General features: G+C 41.2%; 2 protein-coding genes across 2 annotated transcripts in view; one reads left to right on the forward strand and one right to left on the reverse strand.

The window, feature by feature from the left end:
* rbm28 (RNA binding motif protein 28) overlaps positions 1-13693 on the reverse strand; it is a 30455-nt gene extending 16762 nt beyond the window's left edge. Inside the window, exons 1-10 of the mRNA XM_052034192.1 lie at positions 13514-13693; positions 11954-12097; positions 8784-8878; positions 5906-5978; positions 4468-4560; positions 3895-3966; positions 2526-2664; positions 1301-1482; positions 1072-1153; positions 294-403 (exon numbers count right to left, since the gene is read on the reverse strand). Of these exons, the coding sequence (XP_051890152.1) occupies positions 294-403; positions 1072-1153; positions 1301-1482; positions 2526-2664; positions 3895-3966; positions 4468-4560; positions 5906-5978; positions 8784-8878; positions 11954-12097; positions 13514-13673 (1150 nt within the window). The 5' untranslated portion in view covers positions 13674-13693. The remainder of the gene's footprint in view (positions 1-293; positions 404-1071; positions 1154-1300; positions 1483-2525; positions 2665-3894; positions 3967-4467; positions 4561-5905; positions 5979-8783; positions 8879-11953; positions 12098-13513) is intronic.
* A 6235-nt stretch (positions 13694-19928) lies between these two features.
* LOC127580552 (Golgi-associated RAB2 interactor protein 1A-like) lies at positions 19929-27705 on the forward strand. The gene is made up of 2 exons (XM_052034139.1): positions 19929-20120; positions 27082-27705. Exons 1-2 carry the CDS (start codon positions 19929-19931, stop codon positions 27253-27255), a joined length of 366 nt encoding a protein of 121 aa, XP_051890099.1. The 3' UTR covers positions 27256-27705.
* The last annotated feature ends 154 nt before the right edge of the window (positions 27706-27859 follow it).

Genomic DNA, 27859 nt, shown 5'->3' on the forward strand with positions numbered 1-27859 from the left:
TTGAACTGAACTACATCACTTTCAAACTCAATGTAAGATTTTTATCATACTGTAGTAACACTTTCCTAAAGACCCTTTTACAACACCACTATTATTTAACCTTTTCTTATCACACATTACCAGATGTAAAACATCCTTCTCCCTAATTTGTTCCTCATCATAGTTATCTAGAAAATCATCACCACCCACCCTCTCTCTATTCCTTGGATCTTTCAGGTCTCCACTGTTTTTAAACTACACTGGATTATGCATTAGTCACTGATGTCAGCATAGTTCTATGCCTCTTGCCTCACCTTTGGAGTGCTCGGTGTCATGATGTATGACAATACAAACATATTTCAGATCTCCAAACTGTTCCAATAGCTCTCCCAGTGAATCTTCCTCGGTGTCAAAAGACAAATTCCTGCAAGAGAAACAAGGAAGAAAATTGTAAATTACAAGATAAATTAACCAGTTGGAACCAAAAGGATATACTCATGAAACAGCGCAGAGAGAATTAAATCCACGTGGAGAATATGGTTGGACACAAAATGATCTATCGATGATGATTATGCACTGTTAGGAGAATAGAGGTCCCAAAACAGACCCTGCCCTTCTTTCCTAGCAGATTGGAGACTGAAGGGCATATCCTTCAAGGCACTAGAAAATATGTAGCAGGCATAACCCTTGAATAATCAGACAGAGACCAAGGGGCGGGCTTGAATCCTTGAAAGAATAACACTTGCCTGGCAAGTATATTCTGAAGAGCATGAAGGATCAGAGATCAAGGGAGAGGACTCAAACCTTCTGAGGAAAAGCCTCAGACTTTGACAGACACCTCTGCCTCATATCACAGGTACATTCTCTAAACCTTCCTAGAGGTTTGGATGCACGATTATCACTGGTCTGGAGGGCATTGGTAACTGCACAAATCCTCTTTCAAAGTTACGAAGTTGGCTGCTCCTTGAACTGTGTTGAGTGTTTGACCACTAGCTTTGTGGCATCCCATCAGCAGGAAGACTACAGTTTAAAAGGCACAGAATTACTTTTTGGTCTCCCTTCCACTCTCACACAATAAGCTTCTACCCTGACCTGATAAAAACCGTCCGTCCTTCATGGACATCTGTTGGAAGACGGGATTTACTCAACTTCTCTTTCTTCACATGTTTTTTACCTGAAGGAAAAAGATACAAGTCTGAAAACCACATATCCCTTAGGGGTAAAAATGCTGTACAACCTCCATCCCCTTCGCCATATGCAAAGGTCCCAAATTTCACCTATTTTAAAGTACGTCTTAAAGAAGCTTTAGCACATCACTCACCACTTTCCTCCTCCAACTCCAGATCACTATCCTCTGAATTTTCATCAATGGACATATCATCACCATCCTCGTCATCATCATCCTCATCATCTTCATCGTCATCATCAGTCTCAGCATCTGAACTTCCTGTTTCATCTGATGCTGTGACTTCCTCCTCCTCTTCCTCCTCCTCCATCACTGATCTGAAACATAATGTATTTTGATCATGGACAAATTGGGCCAAATGACCCATCCTTTTACGTAGCTGCAATATAATCCAGTAAACCTGATGAGCCAAAGTCTTCGGAATCAGATACATCAGATTGCAGTGTCAATCTTAGCTCAGTAGCAGCAACCTCACCTTGGAGTCAGAAGGTCACGTTGCATTGTAGAACTCAGAGCACAATAACAACATGGAGTTTGGTGGAGACTGCGCTGTTCTCCCCAAGATAGAGATTGGGGGGGGGGTGAGGATTTTAAAAAATTACTTAGGATCATGAAAAGTTTTGAGAGAGTAGACATGGGTAAAGTAGATAAACGGGGCGAGTTTCCAGAAATTATGATATATATCAGTCCTAATGACATAGGGAGGACAGGAGCTGAGGTCTTTTCAGAAGTCAAGGTTAAAAAGTAGGACTTCAAAAGTAGTGATCTCTGGATTAGTCCCTTTGATACATGGGTAAAAACTGAAAGGTCGATTAATATGTGGCCAGAGACAGGAGGGGGGACTTGCTTGGGGCACTGGGAATAGTGGTGGGTTAGAAGGGACCAGTCAAGTCAGACGACTTGCTCCCAGTAGGACTGGGAGCAATGTCATAATTTTGTATACCTCAATCAGCCTTTTCCACTCCATGGAAACCAAACCTTGCCTATTCAGTCTCTCCATAGCTCAAACACTCCATCCCAGGCAACATCCTGATGAATCTTCTCTGCACCCTGTCCAGTGTAATCTATTCAACCTGTAGCATTCCACGGTCCTTACTGGACAGCAGAAGTATACAACAACTTGCTTGTAGAGCATCTGGGTGGAGAGGAAGGGGCAATGGGAAGCCAATCATGGCTCCTGCTTCTGACTTTTTCTTGCTGTAAAGTTTACTATGAAAGCGACAAAACCATTCACTTCCCTTGGTTCACATATTGTGACACCAATCATGGGACAGTCTGGTCTACAGGGAGAGCAGCTGTTTGGGCCTGGAGGAACATAGGACATCAGTCCTTGGGACAATTAATATTTATGCTCATTTACCTTTTCTTGGATGCTGTTTTCCAGTGCACATTGGGTTTCTGCTCCTTAGTGGGTTCAGTCTCTTTGTGGCAGCCTGAGCTCTCACCGTCCACTTCTTCGTCACAAACTACATCCTCTTGGGTTTCCTTATTCTTTGCTCCTGCCAATAACAGCCATATACAGTGCTCAGAATTCCAAATGGCACCCACCATTACAGGGAAATGATTTTCTGACTCACAACGCTGCCACCCAGTTCAGCAAAGCCTGGTTTAAAAAAGCTCACTGTTGATTTCAAACACCTCCATGCCCTTGCGATTTCCATTATCTGCCCATCGTGATAACTAGCGCACGCGCGATGAGGAGACGGGCGGCAGGAGTGAGGTGCAGGGGTGGTCAGTTCCATCCTGAGTCTAGTCTGACATGTCCAAGAACTTGCGCATGGCTTATTTTATTTTTCATAATCAAAGGCCCCACCGACCCCGGACATTCTCTCTTCTCCCATCGGACAGAAGATACAAAAGCCTGAAAGCACGTGCCAGCAGGCTCAAGGACAGCTTCTATCCCACTGTTATATGACTATTGAATGGTTCCCTAGTACGATAAGATGGACTCTTGACCTCACAATCTACTTCATTATGACCTTGCACCTTATTGTCTACCTGCATCATACTTTCTCTGTAACCATAACACATTATTCTGAATTCTGTATTGTTTTACTTTATACTACCTCAATGCACTGCGTAACGTATTGATCTGTATTAACAGCATGCAAGACAAGATTTTCACTGTACCTCAGTACATGTGACAATAATAAACCAATAATGATCCTACAACCCTTGTAGATCACTATATTCATTCAGTTTTGGCCTTTTGGACATTCTGAAATTAAATCATCTTAATGCAGGTACATTAACAACATTTAAAAGGCACTTGGACAGGCACATGGATAGGAAAAGTTTTAAGGGATATGGGCCAAACAGGGGCAAATGGGACTAACTTAGATGGGCATCCTGCTCGGCATGGACCCATTGGGACAAAGGGCCCATTTCCGTGCTGTATGACACCTCACCTCCACTAGTCACACCTTCATCCGCCTCAGCCCCACATCAGAAAAACCCTCGCCAAACCTCTCCCTTTCTCATTCATTAAATTTCTAAAATCTCTAAAACCTACTACTTTCCTATGCTTTTTCTTGTGAATTACCTTGAGACACTTCTCTATGTTGAGGAAGCTACATAAATGCAGTTGGTGCTGCAGCAGAGTAAGGTGGGCAACCAACCACAGGGAAAACTCTGGAAAATCTCCCTGAATCCCCTACTTCCCCACACCTTTAAGTTAATCAGTTGGAAGCTACCAGGATACATACAACCTGCAATAAATTGTTGATTACCTGCATTAGCAGTACCCACTATCGCTCTGTACTTGTCCTTGGCCACTGCCCAGTCCACTGCCACAGGACGACCTGGATGAACAACACAAGATCAGACACAATCAGCTCCCCATGCCATTGCTGCCACCAATCATTTCTCCTTCTGTCTGAGTTGCCCATTCTTCTCATTCGACCCTATCTGCTCTTCATTCCACCAGTGACCCCCAACCTCGCGCACTCACCACCCCTTCTCAGCTCAGTGCCACCCCCAACCATTACCCATTCTCACCCTTCCTCCCTCCCAATCCTTCCCACCTTTCTTCCCCACTTCCCCTCTGTCCTCCCACCAACCCCTCCTCCACTCCCACTCCCCTTCACCTCCTCCATCCCCACCATCTATGAAACATCACAGTCCCACATCGCCCCCTCTGCCTTACCTCCACCTTACCTCCGCCCTGCCCCCTCCACCTTATAACCCTTTCCACAACCCCTCCCCCCCCTTCATGCCTAAATCACAGGAAGTTCTCTAATGATACTGCACCCCTCAAAACCCAGCTTCCCCATCTCACAGTAGTTGTCAAATTTTCACATTACCCTTAATCTCCTTCAGGTTCATTCCCTTCAAGGCCTTCCCAGCTTCCAGGATATTCTTGAACTGAACAAATGCAAACCCTCGCATCTTGCCATCTGAGAGAAAGAGTGGAAATATCCACAACATTCAGTAACCTTGAGCTGATTTGCAAAAAAAAAGTTTAATGAAAAATTTTACTGACAATTTTCCATAAAACAGGACTTAAAAATGTACATGGTTCTGCCTCCTTTCTCTAGTTGTTCTTCTGGTTTCATCAATTTGTAACCGAAAAGTCAAAAAAACTGCAGATGCTTGAAACCGGAAATAAAAACAGAATGCTGGAAACACTCTCCATTCACATTCCATTGCCTTGTGGAAACCATGCCTTTTAAAGCCGCTAAGTCTAGTTACCATCAAATGAACAGTGAGCAAGGGCCAAGGATCGATTATCTAAAATATTAACTCCATTTCTCTTTCCACTGCTGCTGCTTGACCTGCTGAGAGTTTCAAATATTTTCTGCTTTAATTTGTTACTGGTCCTTAAGTAGCTGAACACTGTTCAATTAACCAACAAGTCATCTACTGGGAGAGCACCTCACAATAACTCGCAAACTGATCCTCTGATTTCACTGAGGGCCCCATCTGCCTGTTTCTCCTTTACCTGTCTATCTGCCAAATCCCCATTGCCAATCTTGCCTAACAGCTCATCAGATAATTGTGGGAATTGATGCAATCTCTGTAACCCCTGACATCAGTAACCCACTTCAAAAATACAAAGCTGGTGACCTTGACATGGGACTTGACCTGCTGTTGAATTGCAGTACAACTGTAGTCATCCTTAATCATTGTTATTTCACAGGAACTAGACTTTGTGGCCTTAAAAAGCATGGATGCGACATGGCAACAGAATACTACGTCATAGAGTACAGGGTCAAAGATACAGCAGAAGGAGGCAGTTCAGCCATCATGACCCTACCAGTTCTTTGAAAGTGATGTCCAGTTACTTTGTCTCCCATGCACTTTTATAAAATCATCCTTCCTTTCAAAATACTCATTCCTTTGTCATTTTAGGTATTCTCACCTTTTTAATTTTCTCATTTTGCCTCATTTACTTTCCCAAAACATCTTCCAGCTGAGTGGGAAGTTGCCTAGACCAAAACTCCAGCATTTTATTTTTATTTGCTCCAGGTTAGAGCACCTGCAGTCTCTTGTGTCTACAAACATCTCAGTAAATGAAAATGTTAAAAATGCAGATATTAGAAATCTGAAATAAAAACAGAAAATGCTGGAAACGCTCAGCAGGTAAGGCAGCAACCGCGGAAAGAGAAACAGTTAATGTTTCAGGTCTGGGATCCTTCACCAATATCCGAAAACATATTCCACTGGTAGCCTGAATCCCAAAACAAGAAAGTCAACAGCTAACCATCTAAAGCATTCTGGTTTTCCTAAACCAAAACTAACCTTTTGTAGGGATGCTAACTTCCAGCACAGTCCCATACTGCGAAAAAATAGCCTTCAGGTCATCCTCTGAACACTGAAAGGAGAAAAGACATCCATGAGACCAATAGTTACTGTTCTGAGGCCAATAATCACCCTTTCAGGAAATGTAATACTTAAATGGAGAAAATGCAGGCCATGGATATTGGGGATGATCAATACATCAATTTCTCCATCTCCAATGCTCCTTGCGAAATACAATTATCAGAAAAAAATCTCATCCTCAGTCATGCAATTCTTGCAAATTAGTGTCTCATTTCCAACCCCTCTCCAATGCCATTCTCTTTGACAAAATGTCATCTCGCAAATCTGTGCCCATCTTTCTCCACACACCTGTATTTGAATCTCTCTCAGGTTCACCACTTAACTGGACCTAGTCAATTGATATCCTCTGTGACTGTATCCATGTTGCATTGTCTTGGGTCATCTTGCCTATAGTATTTGGCACAGCTGCCCATACCATTCCCCCCCACCTCAGCAATTGCCCTTTCCACTGACTGTGTTGATACACTGTCTCTCAAATGTCCAATCTTGAATTAAAAGACAATTCTGTTCAGCTAAATATTAGGAAGACCAAAACCATCGTCTTTCCTACCAATAACAAACTCCATACCCTGGCCCATAACTCCACTCCATTCCCCAGGCTACAGTCTCAAGTTCAGCAAAATTGTTGTTTGATTTGGCTCTGAAATGTTCTATTTCCAATACCTTCTCTATTATAGAAGCTGTCACTTCTATCTCCATCTTCTATAGCCCGCAATGCAGGAATTGCAGATACCCACAGATTAGGGGTCACTGGTAGATGGCAATATTCCACATGTCAACAATCAGAGCACATTCCACATATCAGGAATCATTTGGACTGAAACCAACACAGAAACAGAAGGATGCCATTTGGATGTCCAAGGCTATTATATCACTGAAAAAATGTCCAATCTACCACCCAACCAGCTTTTCCCCATATCCCATGATATCTCTGGTTGTCAAAGTTAAAATTAACAATTGCTCAAGTACAAATTGCATTCTTATCTTCCCTTCCAAAAGGTCTGGTCCTAATTTTTAAACCAGGTCCTCTGGCTCTAATTCCCCAACCAGTACACATAGTTTCTCTCCAACCTCACGACAACGCCTGAATATTTTGAAAACTTCAATCAATTCATTCTTTAATGTTCTGAGTCCCAGAGAATATAACTCTCGTTTCTATAATTTCTCCTCAAGGTGTCAGTGTTTCTCACAAACTGTAAAGCCTGCAGCAGGCACCCTGCCAGCAAATGATGACAGCTCAAAACAAACACAAGTTACTTCCATACTCACATCCTAGGCCACCTGATACATAATCGCTCATTTCAACCCAACTCCCATAATAAGCAGATCCACTTACAAATTAAAACTTGCTTAATCTATATGTAATTACTTGTTTTATGCTTTTCTATATACTTGGAAAAAAATTCTCACCCTTGAATATACTTAATTTAGGATTTTTTTTCATGGAAGCAGAGGGCATGGTTGAAGTAATAAAGCAGCACCTTACATCAGTCTTCACCAAGGAAGATGATGCTGTTGGACTTTCAGCAAAAGAAGATTTAACTGAGATTCTGGATAGGCTAAAAATTGATAAAAAGGATGTCCTAGAAGGATAAATTGCATTTAAAATGGATAAACCACCTAATCCAGATAGAAATTTGAGTGAAGTAAGAGAGAAAACTTCAGAAACTCTGCCTATATTATTCTTGCAATCATCCATAGATTTAGGGGTGGTGCATAAGGACTGGTAAACTGCAAATGTTCTATCACGGTTCAGTAAAAAGGGTGGAGGAACTAACTATTAACTGCAGACCAGGCAGTTTAACCTCAGAGATGAGGAAAGTTCTAGAAACAATAATCAGGGACAGAATAAGCAGTCACTTGGACAAGTGTCAGTTGAGTAGAGAAAGCCAGCATGCATTTGTTAAAGGCAAAAAGTATTAAACTAGCTTTGCTAAGAATTTTTTGTTGAATGGACAGAGATGATCAATAAGTAAATATAGAGCCACAAAATAAAAAGGGCTGTAGAAGCATGGATAAAAATTGGCTAAGCAGCAGGAAACAATAGCTGTTTTTTGAACTGTAGGAAGTATAGGACAGGACAAAAGGAATATCTGCAATAGGTTTGTGTTAGGGTTGCTGTGGGAATGGGTTGTTAATGGGGCAGTAAGAGGGTGACTAGGAAGTGCAAATAGCATGTCAGTCTGTGCTAATAGAGAGGGAATAAAAAGCTGAACCAATATCACAGAAGGATAACTTACAGCAAAGGTACTGTATGTCAGGACCTATTTGTCTGTGGCCTCCTAACCTATTACATCGAGGCCCAACACAAGCTTGAGGAATAGCAACTCATTTTCCATCTGGATACCTTGCAGCCTTCCAGACTCAATATCAAATTCCCTAATTTCTGATAAACTCATTTTCTGTTAATATAAGAACTAGCCATTTTTGTTCAGTCATCATCTGAGATATTGGCTCAGCTTTTTTTCCTCCCTCTCCATTAGCACAGCCTGATCTGCTATTTGCAAAACATTACACTTCTTTCTCACCCTTTAACTGTCCCTGTAATAACTCACAGTAACCCTGGCCTGAACCTCAGTTATGCCCTTTGGTCCTATCCAACCGTTTCCCCAACCTGCCTGACCTGCTGAGTGATTCCAGCACTTTTTTGATTGTTGCTTAGAAAGTAAGAGACTTGATCATCACATCTGTCACAAATAAGGGGCAAACAGACTAGTTAAGCGATAGTCAAACTGGAATATAATATCACTACAATTGATATTATATCACGATTCTTAATTTCTTAGTTTCCCAGTACCTTAAAGCTCAGGTTTCGAACAATCAACCTTGCTTTTCTCTGCAATTTCTTCTGAGTTTTCCATTCTGTATTTACTTTTGGAGCTTCCTTAGGGGCTGTAAAATTAACATGTAATTATTAACTGCTTTTAAATTCATGAAAATGGTTTCATAATGGAATGTTTTCAGTATTCCATGACAGTACACAGATTGCTTGAGTTTAAATACTGAGTGAAGGTCCCTCTGTAAATCAACAAAGCACCTTTATCTCACCTTCAGAAAAATGCCTTCTATGCCCCAATCTTCCATCTCATTTTAGGTTTACTCAGGAGTGAAACTGGAAACATATTAACTTTGTGCCATTATTTCATATCCTATAGGAACCGAGGCAGGCACGGTAGTGTAGCGGTTAGCGTAACGCTTCACAGTGTCAGTGACCCAGGTTCAATTCCGGCCACTATCTGTAAGGAGTTTGTACGTTCTCCCCGTGTCTGCATGAGTTTCCTCCGGGTGCTCCAGTTTCCTCCCACATTCCAAAGATGGACGGGTTAGGAAGTTGTGGGCATGCTATGTTGGTGCCAGAAGCGTGGCAACACTTGCAGGCTGCCCCAGAATACTCTACACAAAAAAGATGCATTTCACTGTGTGTTTTGATGTATGTGACTAATAAAGATATCTTATCTTAACTATTATAAGAATGGTTATAAATTCTTGCAAGACACTTTTGAACAAGAGACCTTCAGAGCTAGATGATAAAAAAAATCAATAATCTACGTCAGAAAAACAGTTTGAGGGATACATATTGATAAACGCACAAGGTACAACTTTACTTCTCTTCAGAAGTGTCATGGAATCTTTTGCATCTATGCAAGAGGATATACATCAGTTTTAACATCATATCTGAAAGATGGGACTCAGACAGTGTCAGAGTTCTTCAGTATTAGCATTGGAATATCAGCCTAAACTATTATGCTCCTTTCTGGAGTGGATCTTGAATCTGCAACATTCTAACTCAAAGTTGAGACGGCTATCGACTGAGCCACAGCTCATACTACAACATAAAATACACTTGCAGAAATCAAGGCCTTTTTCCAATCTGATGACTGCATCCAGCAGAACCTCACCTTGCTGAAATCACTAAGACTCTTAACCTCAAAGTATTAACAAATGCATTAAATGAACATCTCCCTACCTCACTTTCAGGAGGCAACACTGAACCTATAGTTGACATTGTAGTTCACCAGTGAAGTAGCCTGGTGAATCACCAGTGACAAGAGCACAGTAGAGCATCAACTTCATCCCCAAGAACTTCAACAGTTAAACAAAGCATGAATGCTGCACAAAGCTCAAGGTGAAGTCTACGTAGATAAACAAAGGACTGCAGATGCTGGAATCTAGATGAAAAACACGATGATGCTGGAAGAACTCAGTAGGCCAATCTGCTGAGTTCCTCCAGCATCATTGTGTTTTTGTGAAGTTTACATAGTTGCATGCAATGAATGCTGCTCCTCTGTAAACAACTGAATGTGGCAATTCTTGCTGTGTTACGGACTCGGTGAATGTCCCTTTAAGATAGAGCTAGTACAGTGTGTGTGTGTGTGTGTGTGTGCGCGCGCGTGCGCGTGCACGCGGCGTGCTTACGTCAACAGAAGATAAAGGATGTAATGACGTTGTTGAAGAGGTCAGTTAAAGTCAGAGAAGAGAGAGAGGGAAAAGGGAGAGAGACACCAGCCTGCTAGTTTCTCTATTGATGGATGAGAAACAGTAACTGTGTCTGTTACTACAATCCACGTATGGAAATTGGGAGTAATCCGGTGGAGTTCACTTTGTTGCTGACCTGTAGAGGGAAACAGGTATTTGTGTGGACGACCACGATTCGATGCTTTTCGGGGTGAGGAAGTCACTACCGAGTAAACACTGAGGTGTCGTTTGGGTTCCATCGTGGAACATTTGGATTTCGTAATTACTTTCTCTACGTTCTCTACATCTACGTCTTATCTTCAGACAACGGTGGTTGTTGAAGAAGCCTTTGCTCATGTTTCACCTTACGGCTTGCTGAACTGAACTTTAAGAACCATTCCTGGACTTGGAGTTTGGGATTTTGCCACACACACACTACGAGTTTAGCTTTTGGGGTTAATGTTCAAGGTTTAACATTTTTACTTCTAACATTCTAACATTTTTACTTTTATTTTTCTTATTATCATAAGTAGTTATTAATAAAGTAGTTTTTAACACTGAATCATGACTCAGTGTGTTTCTTTTGTTGCTGGTTCGTAACAGCTGGAATATAATTTAATCAGTGAAGCTTGACAACATGTGTTCATCACACACCCAGACAGCAAATGCCAACAGGGCACAACAATCAGGCTGAATCCCATTCTTCCCCAGTGATTGTGCATGTATACACATGCAAATATTCCATAGCAAGGGGGAGGAATGAACATTGACCAGAAGCAGCAACAGTAGGTCCTCTCCCTAGCCCAGTAATAGAGTCTATGGTCAAAGCATGTTTACTTCAGAGCTGAGACCACCTCTTGGGGTACATCCATGAATCTCCTTTTGTCTTCAGCAGCCTGGATGGCTCAGCATTGCACCAGAAAATACCCTTACACACAGGTTATTAGGAAGGCACCATCCTGTGCATCTCAATTGTTTTGTGCAGGAAGTTTGCTCTGTGATCAAGATGCATTACTTTCAGAACATTTGGCACAGGACAGGTTTAAAGACTGCCAAAGCTCTCTTTACCCCTGCCCAACACTATGAATTAGCACCATTGTCATATGGGTAATGACAGACTAAGATCTGACAGAGCAAAAGGGCTTTCATTGCGATGACAGGAACAATGTAGCACACATAGTGATAAGTCATAAATCTTCATTTCCCACATAGGTCTGAATGGGGTATGTTCAGTGGTACAGTAGAGGGCAAACTGTTGTGAGTCCATGCTAACTCAAAATGGATTGAGAGTGTCCAAATACCTTTCATCTATGATTGCTGTAGCCAATAGAAAGCATGAACTTTCAGCTCACTTGTCCAAGACTGTTTTGTGAGAATTCAATGTTTGACTTACAAGATTACTAGTTACCTGTGGCTTGAATTTAAAAGCCTACACAAATTCTCCTTGATCATGAAGCAGCTCAAAAAGAAGGAACAGACAGCCCTGTCTGTCCTGGAAGCGGCAGCACTCACCCTCTTTCTTCCCCAGAAGTTTCTTCTTAGCAACAGAAGCAACAAGTTTCTGGCCATCATAGAATTTCACTTCTTTCAGAGCTTTCTTGGCATCCTCCGGAAGAGAAAAAGTCACATATCCAAAACCGCGACAAGTCTGACTACCTGGAGAGAAAAAGAAATCAATTCATTGCATCAAACTCTGCTCAAATAAATTACAACGTTCCAATACTGTAGAGCATCACATGTATATCCAGGAAATGTACAATGGGAGCACACAGCATTATTCCATGCAAATTATGACTTGTCAACCCTGCACTGGAAATTAAAGAACATACTTTAAATTGCATTGTGTCAACTTGACTCAACCTGTAGCATTAGTTCTTTATCAGAGAGCTATGGGTTGAATCCTCATGAGATACAAATTATTCTGGCCACACTCCTTTGTAGCACTGAAAGAAAGCAGCCAATACTCATATATCATAGCCATTTTGTAAGGGCCATTCTAATGAGAGGACTGATGATCCTTACAAAGGCCCTTACTAACTCAAGCTTGAAGGACCAGAAAAGCAAAAATAAATCTGTGGACTCTCACTCCAGCCAGTAGTAAGTTGTTCTATGGTTCTTCATAAGTTTGATTATTTATTTTGCTTTCCATTTTTTCCTTACACAATCAAATTTTCCCTGCGTATTTTTTCTGTACCTAATAACACTAATTCACACAACTTCCTCTGTCAATCACTATTTCTTTCTCGTACATTAAGCTTCATTGGTTAATGATATAGGTCATCAGACATAAGGTTAATGAGGTTCCATATCACTGCCCCAATAATAATTCAGACATCCTTCTACTTTTTCATTATAATATGATCCAAAAAGCATTAAAATATCTAATTCCCCTTTTTGACACTCTCAATAAAATTTTGCCATTCCAGCAACTTCTGCGTCAGAGGTCAAGCTTTTGTCTGAATGTTCAGGTAAATCTTAAAACATTTTCTTGAATTTAGCACCATTAACAAAACAGATTAACTCGTCACTCAGGTCTTGATGTCCAAGGTTATCTTGTGTATTTAAATTTTATATTTGCCATTTTAAAGAAAGCTTGTAGCAGATGAAGCCCAATGTGGTGGAGTCAAAATAAAGTGTTGAAGTTTGGCTCACGGCAGGATAATTCCACATTGTCAAGATGGTGGGGGTCCATCAACCTGAGCCACTGATTGAAGAAAGCAGCTTCCACCAATCTCAACTAAAGCCTCCAAACCTCCCACCCGTAACACCCTTCCAACTAAACCAACCACCCCAAAACCGAACTGCAGCAGGACAACAGCCCCCCACTGCCAATTACACTCCCATCACCCCTCACCTCTACTACCACGACCCCACTACCAACCCACACCCCCACCACCTCCACCCACCCCCTCTACGATCCCACGTCTACCATCCCCATCACCTCCACTACCCCCTACCATCCCCACCCCTCTACCATCCCCATCACCTCCACTACCCCCACCTCCACCACCACCACGTTGTTGTTGCTGCTGCTGTTGCTCCCAACGTGTGCACCCGCCTCTCTTCCCTAACCTTTCTCCTTCACCACGAAACAGTGTTTCACCGGCCCTAGTTCGCTATAAATCTCCTCTAGCCGCTCGTTGTTAGCCGAAGTCGGCAGATTCCTCACGAATACGGTCGTCAACCCGCTCCGAGCCGTGGTCGGAGCCTCTTCCACGGGCGCAGCCATCATTTACTGTGCTCCTGACCAACTGTTCCGACCGGCACAAAACAGCTGCACCAAACAGTCCGGGTGAAGAAAGAAAGTTCGTTTTCTTTCACACATTTTAGCAGATCTCAAATGATTTTCTTTGTTGATTTAATACCCAATGGAAGAGTTCTCACTAATACCTATTACTGAGATTATTATTTCTGGTGACAATTCTTTGGAGAGTAGGAAATTTATTTTGCATTGTAACACCTTAATTTCAATTGAATCTAATATTGTTTATTACAGCGGAAATATATCCCATAAATCCCAATAAATGATATTACAGGGGCAGCATTGTGATGCGTCTAACAGCGTTGCCTCTTCAGAGCTCCAGTGACACAGGTTCAGTCCTGACCCCACTGCCTGGTAGTATATGTGTGAAGTTTGCACATTCTTGTGACCATACAGGTTTCGTCTCCCATACCAAAAACGTATTGTTGGTAGAATAATTGGCTACAGTAGATTGCTCCTGGTGTGTATGTGAATGGTAGAATCTGGGGAGAATAAAATGGGATGAGTGTAGATGTATGCTTAATGGGCAGCATGCACTTGGTGGGCTGAAGGGTTTGGATCTGTGCAGTATGACTCTCTACATTTCAACTTCTAATGATAAATAAACAGGTTTTCTTCTGCTGATCTATCAGCTCCACTAAACTCAGCCATAGCCACTTACAAGTAGTTCCTGTTTATCAATGCACTCTGTACTAACTCTATGTAACTGCACTGTGTAATGAATTGACCTGTACGCTTGGTTTGTAAGACAAGCTTTTCACTGTACCTTGGTACAAGTGACAATAATAAACCAATACCAATACCAATACCGATTCCAGGACAAATACTGAATCAAGACTGGTTGGATCAGGCCCAGTACACAATATTTGTTGTTCGGGTGCCCAAGTCAAGAAATTTTTTTGGGGGAAAAGGGCATTCCTTACTGAAATCTTTCGCAACAATCTATTTCGCAGCCCTACCCCTCCTTACTCCCTCATTTGAGGAGAATTGTTCTTGCACATTTCATGGTTAGGGTCTGAAATGCGCTGTCAGGGCTAGAGTGAAGTCAAATTCAAATGCAGAATTCAAAAGAGATCGAGAGAACTATCTGAAGGGAAACAATTTGCAGGACTGTGGAGAAAGGATGGGAGAGTGCAACCATCTGGAATGCTCTTACATGGAGCTGATATATACTCAAAGGACCAAAAGCCCTCCTTCTGTGACTATTCTGTGATTCCTCTTGCAGCAGCAATAGTTAAATACAGGCAGTTCCCAGATTACATTAAAATTTATTGGCAGGCACGGTAGTGTAGCGGTTAGCGTAACACTTTACAGCGCCAGCGACCCGGGTTCAATTCCCGCCGCTGTCTGTAAGGAGCTTGTACGTTCTCCCCATGTCTGTGTGGGTTTCCTCTAGGTGCTCCAGTTTCCTCCTACATTCCAAAGACGTACGGGTTAGGAAGTTGTGGGCATGCTATGTTGGCGCCGGAAGCATGGCGAAATATGCGGGCTGCTCCCCAGAACACTACGCAAAAGATGCATTTCACTGTGTGTTTTGATGTACATGTGACTAATAAAGATCTTATCTTATCTTACATAAGGTTTCTGAACCTGAGAACAGTCCGTAAACAGATTTTTCTTTAAGTCAGAAACAAGTAATTTGAATGATGGTCGATTAACATTAACATTTATATATTGTCTTTCACTCTATAGTTACAGTGGTACAGAATCAGAATGCCCCCCCCCCCCCATCCAACAGCAAGTTTCAATGGCCTTAAAGTATCAATGGATGTTAGATTGGAGACACAGGAGACTGTAGATGCTGGAATCTGGACCAATCCGCTGGAGGAACTCAGCAGATCAAGCAGCAACTGTGTGTGTGTGTGTGTGTGTGTGTGTGTGTGTGTTGGGGGGGGGGGGGCGTGGCGTTGATGAAAAATTTTACAAGTGTCAATAGAAGAGATTGCCTTGTCAGTTTCCAGTGCAAATCTCTTCAGTGGCCTCCCACTGTGAACCAGCAGCCTGTCTTTTTAACAGGTAAAGGTTGTCTTTTGAATTAACTCTCCTTTTCCATTACTCCCAAAGGTGTTTACATTGTTATAAATAACATTTCTATCTTAAAAAAATCTTTAAAAATTTATGGGAGAATTTGCATCAAGTCAAATTTCTGTAATTCAGGTCTTCTGTTACCTGGGGAGCATTGTATCAGTCTTTGACGGTTTTAACAGCCAGCTATATTGGCAACACAAGGGACTGTAAATACTGTAATCTGGAGCAAAAACAAACTGCTGGAGAAACTCAGCAGGTCAGGCAGCATCTGATCTGGATCTCAGATGTTGCCTGACCTGCCGAGTCCCTCAGAAACATACAAAGCACTGGAGGAACTCAGCGGGTCAGGCAGCATCGATGGAGGGAAATGGACAGTTGACATTTTGGGTCGAGACCCTTCATCTGGACTGCTGAGTCCCTCCAGCAGTTTGTTTTTTGCTCCAGCTAAATTGACAACCTAAGTTAGCTGGTTGTCGAAATTTTGTGAAAAAAGGGCTTGTTGTAAGCAGGGCTTGTGGCTCACTTGTAGAATTCCTTCCAGAAGTTCCCACGAGGAAGATTTTTGCAAAGTATGTTTTAAATTGATTTCATGGTCAGTGGTGAACTGACAATGCTGCCTACTAACCACAAATGCTGGATTATTTATGCCTGTTGGGTGAGACCAGCCCAGTACCATCCTGGAGTCAATTAGTTCATGAGTGAACTAGAACTATCTTTGTAGATCACTATGCTTGGTCAGGAAAATTATATGGGAAATATTATATTAGAATTATAGAGAAGTGCCCACAATGTCTGCACTGACCATGATGCCAAATCAAACTAATCCCATCCACCTGCACATGGACCATATCTCTCCATTCCTTGCCTGTTCACTGTCTAAAAGCCTCTTAAGCCTCACTATCATATCTGCTTCCACCGTTTCCCCTGGCAGTGCATTCCAGGCACCTGCCACACCCTGTGTTAAAAAAACTTGCTTTGCAAATCCCCTTGAAACTTTCCCCCCTCTTAGCTTAAACATGTCATCTGGTATTTGATATTTGATATTTCCAACCTCTCACAATTTCATATAGTTCCATTAGAACATCCCTCAACTTCTGATGCTCCAGAGGAAACAATACAAGGTTGTCTAACCTCTCCTTATAGCTAATACACTTCAATTCAGGCAACATCTTGATGAACCTCTTCTGCACCCTCTCCAAAGCCTCCACATAATTTCTACGGTGACCAGAGCTGCACACAATACTCCCCATGTGGTCTAACCAAAGTTTTGTACAACTGCAGCATGGCTTCACAACTTTTATATTCCATGCCCCAACTGATGAAGACAAGCATGCTGTATGCCTCATTTACCACCCTATCCACTCGCATTGCCACTTTCAGGGAGCTATGAAATTGCATCCTAAGGTCCCTCTGTACCTCAATGCTCCTAAGAGTCCTGTCATTTACTATGTTCTTTACTGATCTCATACAGAGCAGCCAATTTCTTAGTTGAATAGAAGTGTCCCATTCAGTACAGATTATTGGCAACCACCTTTGCAGAAATATGACTCAAAGCAGGTGGAAATAGAAATATTCCTGTTTGCAGTGTTTTCAGATAAGATTCCAGATTTCTGGTACCCAATAAATTCGTCATCTCGCCTCTTTCTACCAAATACTTTAAATCTATGCCTCTGATTTTTGACCCTATGTCAAGACAAATAGGTCCTTCTTATTTATTCTATCCATGTCCCTCTTAATCTTATATATACCTAAATTTGATCTCCTCAGCCTCCTGTGTTGTAAAAAAAAAGACCTTGCTTAACTGGAATAGTGCCATTTCTATCTTCCTTCAATCCATACTTCTGCAAAGGCATGACTTTCAGTAATTAATATCTCTGCTAATATCCTAGAGCTGCCGAGGTCCTGTAAAAGATGGAACACCCTGTATTTAAAGAGGAAATTAGCTGTCCTATATGAGGTCACAAGCTTTTACTTTTTCCACCAATTTGCCATGTGGAACCTTGACAAGAGCCTTGCTAAAATCCACGTAGACTACATCAAACATGTTAATCTTCCTCATAACTATAACGCTCCAATTCTAGCAACATCCTTATAAAACCAGCCTGTGGCCTCTCCAGTACTACTACATCTTTCCTGAAATGTGGTGACCAGAATTGGTGGTCATACATTTCCAGCATTACCTCCTAGCTCTTTTATTCTATGCCTTGGTTAATTAAGGGAAGCAGTCTGTAAGCCTTTTCAATCACCTTATAGAATTAATTATTGTGACATATTGTTTGCCTTCATGATTGCTTGCTGTATCTATATGTTAACACTCAGTGATTATTGTACAAGGACACTAGGGTCCCTCTGAACAGCAACAATTTCCAACCTCCCTCCATTTAAAAAAAATACTCTTATAGTTTTTCCTACCAAAGTGGACATCTACACTTAGTTCTTTATTGTGTTTACATCTGCCATGTTCTCACCCTCCTACAGCCTATCTATATTCCTTTGAAGCTTTTCAGCATGTTCCTCTCAACTCACACTGCCACTTGGGAGAGTTAATTCAGGTGCATAAAGAAGGCTCTCAAGAGCAAGCACTAGCAGAGAATTCAGTAACAAGGGGTGCAGATTGAAGTTACTTGGTAGAAGGCTTAAAAGCCTTAGAATGAAAACATTATTTTACTCAAACTCACTGGCTGAAAGGGTGACAAAAACAGAAACAGTTAAAAAGTGCCTTGATGAACACCTGAAGAGACATAACTTGCAGAGCTATGGACCAAGAATTAGGTCCTATTTTGCCCATTCTAGAAAAGAATGGCTGTAAATTTCTATGATTCAACAAATTACAGCTGTGAGGAGGAATGGTATCAAAGAAAATAGGCCATATTGGATGAACTGGGGAGCTTAAGAAAATAAAGGGGTTTAGCACCTTTAAAAGTAGACAAGAGTCATAAAGCCACAGAAACAGACCCTTTCATACAGTTACACTGGCCAAGAAGCACCCTTGCTACACTAATGTCATTTTATTCTCCCCACATTCCCCATCAACTTGCCCCAGATTCTATCATGCATCTACACATTAGGACCTGTTTACAGTGGGCAATTAACCTAAAACCCACACACCTTTGGGATGTGTGAGGAAACTGAAACACCCGGGGGAAAACCATGCAGTCACAGGGAGAACATATTAACTCCACAAAGACAAAAAGGATCGAACCCAGGTCACTGAAGCTGTGAGACAGCAGCTCTACCGGTTGCACCACTGTGGCACACTAAATCTCTGGGCCTGGATGAATAAAAGCTAATAAAAGCAGCAAGGAAGGAAACTAGACATTCTGGCCATCATTTCTAATCCTCTTTGGGAGCAGGTGCAATGCCACCTGATCAGAAATATGCCAACAGGATCTCGTTGCTTAAAGAGGAGGGAAAGATTAGACTGAGTAATTAAGGCCTAACTTCAGTGGTGGACAAGTTAATTGAAGACGTCCTGAGGGACAGTACAATAATCATTTGGAAAGACACAGATTAGTCAGTAATGGATTTTTAAAGAATAGATTATGTCTGAGACAGTAGGATAGTTAAAGAAGGTAGCATATTTGTATTGATTTTAGCAAGGTTTAGCATGGCCCTACTTGGCAGATTGATTAGAAACATATTAGTGCATCGGATCCAAGGAGACATGACAAATTGGACACATCAACAGCTCAGTAGCAGGAAGCACATTTCCAGGGCATGGAAGCAAGATAGTGAATCAGCCATTTTTTTTACACCAGAGGGGTGAAAGTTGAGTCCACCAAAGATTCAACCAGAGGGTAATTAGCAAAAAAGCAGATACAGCTGATCACTGATATGAAGTGGGCTCTATGTTTCTGCTTTCCCACTCTGCTATAGGTCTATGATCTCACTGGAAAAGTGATGCACCCCCTGACAACTATTATGACACCTCCATCTGCTGTCATCTCATTAGTTAACCCAACTTGGTAACATTTGACTTTGACTGGTATGGTCCCAGTTGGGTATAGCCTAATCTAATGACTGTGTTTGACACCAGCAACTATAATCCTGCTGTGTGAACCTCAGCTGTCAATTACTGGAGCGATGGAGAGTTGAAATGGAATCCTTCATGCAGCAACAACCCAGTGGGTGCACAAGAGAAGTGCAGTAACTTGGAAAGAGAACTGGCCTGAGAATTGCAAGAGGGGCAGAGTGAAGATGGATCAGTCAACTTCATACAGACATGATTTTTTCACGGGTATAACAGAAGCCGTCAATTCTGCCACTGGCTCTCCAAGACCCAGTCCTGCACAGCTCGGTGTGGAAGGTGGATCACTGCACAAGCTCCTTCGATCCCGGGAATATAACCTCTTTGCTCAGTCTGCCGTCTTTGAAAGTGATTTTATTCAGGTACAAACATTCAGACCAGAATCTATTATGGGTTGCAAGTTCTTGGCCAATTTTGGCATAAAACTTGGGCTGACATTCCAATGCACTACCAAGGAAGGACCACTCCATCAGACATCCCAGTCTTTTCAAAGAGATTCAAACCCAGACTCTGCTAGTTCTATCCAGTACACATTTTTAAAAAATCCCATGACATTATTTTAAAGAAGAACAGATGATTTCTCTTCCCTGTCCTGATCAGTGTACATCCCTCAACTAAAACCACCTGAATAGATTGTTTGCCCATCATGTGGTTTGTAACTGCTAATGCAGCACCTGGCCTAAATTGAATATTTAAACTTATAATATTACTGTGCAATTAAATTCATCTTTTTTATGTAGAGTCATTGAATCGTACTGTTTTTTAATAATAAACATGAGGACAGTGTGACTACTAATATAATATTATTATATATTACAATGTTCATGAATAGAAAGTCTCAGATATCTCAGGTCCTGGACATTGAGGCATTCTTTGCCACATCTGTAGGGTCAGGTGAAATTCCATTCATACAGGTGGAGACTTGGCTGGAGCAGACACTTGAGAATTTCCTTCCCATGAGTCAAAGAGCAGGTATAACATCAGGATTGCAAATTCAGTGAATCAAGCTCACCATCTTGTAGATTTAAAGGCAGGGTTCTACCTCAGGCTTGACTGTAGTAAGGAGCTTTATACTACCAAAGCTGAGAGTAAAGTAAGCTACCAAAGTAAGTGGTATTTTTATAGCTTTTTTTGTAATTGAGGCCACAGTAGATTTGATTGCTCTCTCTTTGGAAAATGTGATTTCATCCACATACTGCATTAAAATAAATACATTGTTGGTTTGAAGCTGTTCCTGGTGTCCTGGTGTAAAGACAATGTAGATTATAAGATTTGTGAACTCTACCTAATGAAGAAAACACACGAGAATAACAAATCCCAAAATCAGTGTTGCTGTGTGCCCTCCAACACCCTCCCACCCCCGCCTAAAACACACACACACACACACACACAATTCTTTTTCTGTCTCATCTCCTATTTAAAGTGTTCATACAGGCATCATTGTCAAACACAAGATTCATTCTCCATCCCTAAATGCCCTTTGAAACGAGCAGCTTGCTTGAGCATCACAATTGGAACTTAAGAGTCAATCACATTACTGGGTCTGGAGTCACATATGTCCTAGCAGGTAAGAAAGTCAGATTTCCTTCCCAGAAGCTCATTATTGAATTCTATCATTGTCCAACGTGTTCATTATCACCTGTGATCACCATTACTAATACTATTTTTTAAAATCAAATTCAAACATTTGCATTCAAATTCTCAAACTGCCATTGTGGGATTAAATCTTATCAATAATCTATGCTTCCTGTAATAGCAAATTCACTTTCTTATTTGTGGACTTTGCTGGCAATGCCAGAATTTTTTCACTATCCCTTAATGCTTGTCAACCACATTCGTGGGTCTGGTCGGCCAAACGAGGCAGATTTCCACTTCTGAAAATCAGTAATGAGCAAGATGCGCTTTTAATGATAATCTGGCAGTTTCATGGTTACCATTATTTTCCTTAAAGGAGTTGAGCTGATGGCTGGGCCTGGAACAACTGGAGTGAGGCAGATGTTGTCTTTCAGACTCCGAGTAAGTGGGAAGTTCTGGAAAACAGTGTCTGGAAGCTTTTAGTGAAGAAGATGCCAGCGTCTCAGGGTCTGAATATGCATAGTTGGATGATGGGCATGAACTATGATCTGGAATCACAGAGGGGGATAAAGCCCAAGTCTGCAACTGTAAATGCTCATTCTGTAAAAAGGAGGGTTAGTACTGCATCAGCTGAAAGTGACAGATGACATGGAGATAATTGCTAATTGGACAATATAAACAACTCTGAGCAGTAGTAGAGAGCAATACATAGAGGTCCTTTCAGCCCTTGAGGTTCTTTATTTCAATTAAATCATGTCTATTTTATACCTATTTATCCATCTTGGTTCCATGGCCCATAATAACCTTACCTAACAAAAAATCTATTAATCTCAATTTTGTACTTTTCAATTGATGTACAAGCATCTCCCCACAAGTCTTGTCAGCTTTCAGAAAAGATTTCTTGATTTCAGTTCTGAACATCCTGATGTCAGCTAAGGACTGTTAATTTCAAAACTAAGATGATTGAGAGGAAGCTGAGCAGGAGAATTTTCTCATTTTTTAAGTTGGGCTACATTAGACACAAGTGAATTTGCAAGCACTGCAAAAATGTATGACTGTAAGATCTCATATTGTGTTGGAGCACCAAGACAGAGAAGTCATGTTGGTGTGAAGCTCATGAAGGAATCTCAGGGTTTACAACTGCTCCAGTCGTGGAGTATAGTAGGATGGCTATGTAGGGCAAAGCATAGAGGAACCCTTTGTAAAATAGCATCAGGGTAAGTTCGGTGACATTTTCTGTATAGGTTATTTGTTTATTATATTAACAATATGGAAACAAGGGAAAAAAATTAATGTTCAAAAGCAGTTTGAAATTTTCCCCACTAATTTGAATTAGTGTTTTTGTGGCATTTACAGGCGTTTCCCACCTGTTTCCTCACAAAAAAATGTATTTTTAAAATTTTCCCTTAGTACGGAGACATTTTTTGGTAGCAGATAGGAAATGTTTAATTAGATTGATAGCCAGGACAGTTAGTGTTACAAACTTTTTTTTTACATAGTCGGGGAATTAAGGACTAGGGGGAAAAGGCAGGTAAGTGGAGCTGAGTCCACGGCCAGATCAGCCATGATCTTATTGAATGGCAGAGCAAGCTTGACAGGCCAGATGGCCTACTCCTGCTCCTATTTCTTATGTTCTAATTTTGCTCTGAAATAAAGTAGAAAATGCTGTTAAGTTTAGATAGAGTGGGTTTACCAGCATCTGTGAGTTAATATTTCAATTGGATACTCCTCATCCAAACCTGCTGATCAGAAGATTACTGCACATAGCACAAATGTTGCATCACAGGTCCAATTACAGAGAATCTGAGTACAGGTCCTCCCTGTGTTATGGCAGGGTTCCATTCCAATGAATTGTTTGTAATCCAAACAGTTGCAAGTTAGAAATGTGGACGCGATCTGAGCTCCCAGGTGGCAGAAAATGCCTGCAGCTCCGCAGTAGTTGGAAAATGCAGACCGTCTGTCTGCCAAACATTCATTCATATGGAGGGGCTGTAAATGTTGAGCATTCATAAGCTGGGGAAGACCTGTATTTTATTTTACTGTTAAGACCATCACAATGAAACCCCAATTGTTCTCAAAGTCCTCAAAACAACCTTAAGCAACAGATAATTGGTCAGCAATACCAACAGAGGAATCCTGGAAAATGTTTAAATCTCCAATTGTCCCTGCTGATGCACTTGTTACTGCATGGTTTGAATCACCTAACTCATTACCAAGAATGGGCTTAACTTGGGACGCATTAGGGTCAGTACCACACCAGCAAGAGAGAACATACCTCATACCTCGTCAGCCAAAGGGCTGGGGGTGGGGGCTGTTTAATATGTTACAAGCCCAATTCACATATATATTATGTCCAAAAGTTTTTTCCATTAACTCAGTGTCATCCAAAGTAACCGTAATTGTTAATTGATCTTAGATTTCAGTTTCAGCTTACTTTGCTTAATAAGGCACCACGAGATAGCATTGGATTGTCCACCAGCTGGTTAACATTTATTATGTCACACCATGAGCAGGTTTAAAGCAGCTGTCCTCATGACATCACAAAGCAGTCCTCTATGATGGATTAGAAACAGAATTAAGACAATTTTCACATTTATCATTCACCGAATAAAATGTGTGATTCTCCTTGACTGCACTGCACTTAAACACATATCCAATTGGCTGAGTCCAAAGTCTGCAGCTGAAATGCTGGTAGCAGCAAATTATAGATCCTAATGGAAAAGAAATGGGGTGGGGTGGGGTGGATAGATAGATAGATAGACAGATAGATAGATAGATAATAGAGAGCTAGACAAGTGTTGATTTCCAGCCACACCTGGCTAATAAAATTTCTATGTTTTGTAAGCTTGGCTGCAAATCCCAGTGAACTCCACAAACATATGAAGTAAATTAAATGCAACTTCAGGAAAAGGAAATTTATATTCAGATTGATATTAGTGGCTCTCTGTTTCCTTATATTTGATGTGCATTTGCAGTGGCTTCCTGATGTGAAATACAAACATCAGTACATACAAATAAAAGGTAAAAAAAAAGATCGGCAAGTCAGCAGCACTAACAGGCATAGAATACATGTACAACTCATGCCAGGTGGGTGCCCTCTCCCCACAGAGCCCACAGCCCAGGACCTGGGCTCAGATCATTAAACAGCAAGGTGCGAGGGGAGCTGGTACATAACAGTGATAATATTTGACTCATGTGATTTGAAAATTAGGATTCATTATTATAGATGTAAACTGTGATTTAGGTTTATGTTCAGGTTTCTTTAAAAATCCACAACTAGTTAATTTCCCAAGGTCTTGCTCATGGCAACATTTAAAACAAAATTTGAGTCCTTTTTCCTCCAATGTCAATGTTAAATTTTTCACAAAAATTCTCTCTTCTTTTCTCATTCTTTCTCTGTATAATTCTAATACACTTTCAATGTTTATTTACTGGTCTATTTGTCCAAAATAAGTCTTTGCTGTCCTTTCCCTTGATTGCATTCAAATAAGGTTTAGTCAAGTCTACATTTCTATTAAGTACTGGTCTAGTTTTTGTATGAACTCGATGTCATCCAAAGTATTAACAAAATTCTATAAAACATGAAATCAGAACTGCAGGGTTGTTATAAAAGTTATGCATGTACCAACAAATGTTCCATTCCTTGACTGTATTTCCGATAACAATACAATAGCAATAATCCCATCCCTCCAATACCTATACATTCCTGTTTGGATTAAATTTCAACATGTTGCTTCCTTTGTCAATTGTTGCCCTGCAAAATTGCCAATTTGCTAGTTTTCAAATATTTTTCAGTAGCTCCTTTGGCCAATCCAAGAAATTCATTTCTCTCAGCCCCTCATTGACTCTACATTGTCAAACATCTTGTCCAACATACAGCACTGATGAACAGAAATTTCTTCACACTGAATACTGGATAGACCGAAGGCATACTCAAAAATTTGACACAGACTTTATCCCTCTGCCTGGTATTTGAAACTGAACAAGGGGGATCTCCACCTGGGTGTCAGTTCTGATCCAGAGATGATCTTCCCAACCACAGTATCACTAAGTCTGCTTATTTTCTACCTCCATGACATAGTATGACCTTGCCACCTGTTCTCCTATTGCTGAAAGACTCAGCCATACCCTTGTTACTTCCAGAGTTGATGATTCAAATAAACTATTGATAGGGCTTCTACATTCTATCATTCACAAACTTGCGGTCATCCAAAATTCTGCTAATGTTCAAAACTCACACCAATCACTTTCAACGATAACACCGATTATTCACAACCAGGGCCCCCAATTAAAAAGTGATGATTTCACTTTTCTCAAAATTCTCACTTTTGATTATGAATCTCTCCATTGTCTCCCCTGCCCTTGTCTCTGCAATTTACTCCAGTCCTACAGTCCTCTGAGGTAAAAGTGCTCCTTCAATTCCGACCTCCTGATCATCCCTCAATTTAATTGCTTCACCACTGGCTGAAACTTGCTGCCTAAAAGTTGCCAAGGGCCTAAACTCAGAAATTCTCTCCCTAATATCTCCCCATTTCAGCCTATACTTCCTTCGTTAAGACACTCCCTAAAACCAACCATTGATCATGTTGTTGACAGGAAACTGGGAAGTTTTTGACTTAAGGAAGACAGAGATAGACTGGCCAATTGGTCAGAAGAATGACAGATGGAATTTAATCCAGGCAAGAGAGGTAACACATTTTAGGATGTGCAACAGGAGAAAAACTGGGAGGATATCAAGGTGAGGTGGGACAGATGGATCTTGGAGTGTATGTTCATAACTCTTTTTAGGTAGCAAGCCAGGTCAATAGGGTGGTTAAAAAGGCAAACAGGACACTTGCCTTGATTAGCCAAAGTAATACCAGAGCAGGGAGGTTATGCCAGAAGTGTTAACAATGTTTGTCAGGCCACAGCTTGAGCATTGTGTATGGTTATTGTCAACATATTAAATACGTGATTGCACTGGAGAAGGTGCAGAGGAGATTCATGAGGATATTACCAGGAATGGAAAATTGTAGCTATGAGGAAAGATTGGATAGGATGACATTGTTCCCTTTGGAACAGAGAAGGCTGAGAGAAGGCTTAATTGGCCAATAACAGGAAAAATACCTACATCCCTTTGCTGAGGATCAAAAACCAGGAGAGACAGATTTTAAGTAATTGGCAAAAGGATCAGGTGGAAGATGAGGATTTTTTTTTCCACCCAAAGGGTATAAGGGTAAAGAACTCACTGTCTGAAAGGGTGATAGAGGCAGAAATCCTTATCACTGCAGGTTTATGGATGAAGTGTTGGAAGCTGGGATGAGGTTGGCTAGCTGGTTTTTGATCAGTGCATATGTAATGACTAAATCATCTCCTTACACAGTATAAATATTATATGATTCTGGCCTCTTCAGCCAAATGGTCATCTATTTTATGCTTGTCTGTGCCTTGATTAATGTGGTAACCAGATATTGTTTCAGTGATGGTGGTTGAATCTGAATAATTTATATCATGGGAACTAAAGCTGAAGCACTAACACAGTCATATTTTTACATTTATGAGTCCAGAACTCAATTGTGTAATTGTTATTATTGGAAGCTCATTCATGCTGTTTCAATGACAATTTACTTTGAGGTTGAGCAGGGTTTGCAGCAGTTCTTAACCAATCTCACTCAACTGCTTGAAAATGTTACATGTAGAGCACAGGGGGTGGGAAGGCTCTGCCAGAAAGATGACATTTTGACAATTTAAAATTTGATTCAAATGCAGGTGACTAGACGTGGAAACCTTGTGGACATCCACAACATCCCAACACTCCTGACTCTGGGAATAACGGCATCTGTTCCATTCTTGCCTCTTCCAAATATCTTGATCATTGCCAGCAGAGACAGTGAATCCAAAGGCACAGAGAGAGAAGAAGGATACATGAAGATAACCAGGTGATAGTGAGAGAAGTAGTTTTCCTAAATTGCTGATTGGATCTTTTATAAGTCTGTTGGTTACTCAGAACAGGTTTCTGTGAATTAGCAAGGTTCCCGTCCTAATTCCCCAGGGATAGGGATGCTAAAGATAGCTCCAGTGTTGCTAAGCCACAGAGTCATAGAATCCTACAGCACAGAAACAGGCCCTTTCAGCCCACCTTGACCTTGAGGCCATCTATCACCTGCCAGCTCATGCTCCTCCCCCCACCCTTTTATTCTGGCTTCTGCCCTCTTTCTTTCCAGTCCTGATGAAGGGTCTTGGCCTGAAACATTGACTGTTCCTTTTCCTCCATAGATGCTGCCTGACTTGCTGAGTTCCTCCAGCATCTTGTGTGTGTTGCCCCAGATTTCCAGCATCTGTAGTCTCTCTCGTGTCTCCACTATTATGAAGAAATATAGTTTACCAGCCTAACACAGACTTTCTTTGTTTTTCATTTATCTCCTCCCCTCTTCATTTGCATCTTAAAACTTATTACATCTCTAACTATTTTCCGGTGCTGATAAAAAGCCATCAAGCTGAAACATTAACTCTGTTCCCCTCTGCACAGATGCTGCCTTGCCTCCAG

This window comes from Pristis pectinata, chromosome 19 (genome assembly GCF_009764475.1).
Source record: "Pristis pectinata isolate sPriPec2 chromosome 19, sPriPec2.1.pri, whole genome shotgun sequence".
Taxonomy (NCBI): domain Eukaryota; kingdom Metazoa; phylum Chordata; class Chondrichthyes; order Rhinopristiformes; family Pristidae; genus Pristis; species Pristis pectinata.

What these genes read in the sequence shown, in the direction of transcription:
- LOC127580552 (XM_052034139.1), top strand. Translation starts at nt 19,929, where the DNA reads ATGGATCAGTCAACTTCATACAGACATGATTTTTTCACGGGTATAACA. An exon ending in TTGAAAGTGATTTTATTCAG is followed by an intron (nt 20,121 to 27,081) that starts GTACAAACATTC and finishes ATTCAAATGCAG; the next exon opens with GTGACTAGACGTGGAAACCT.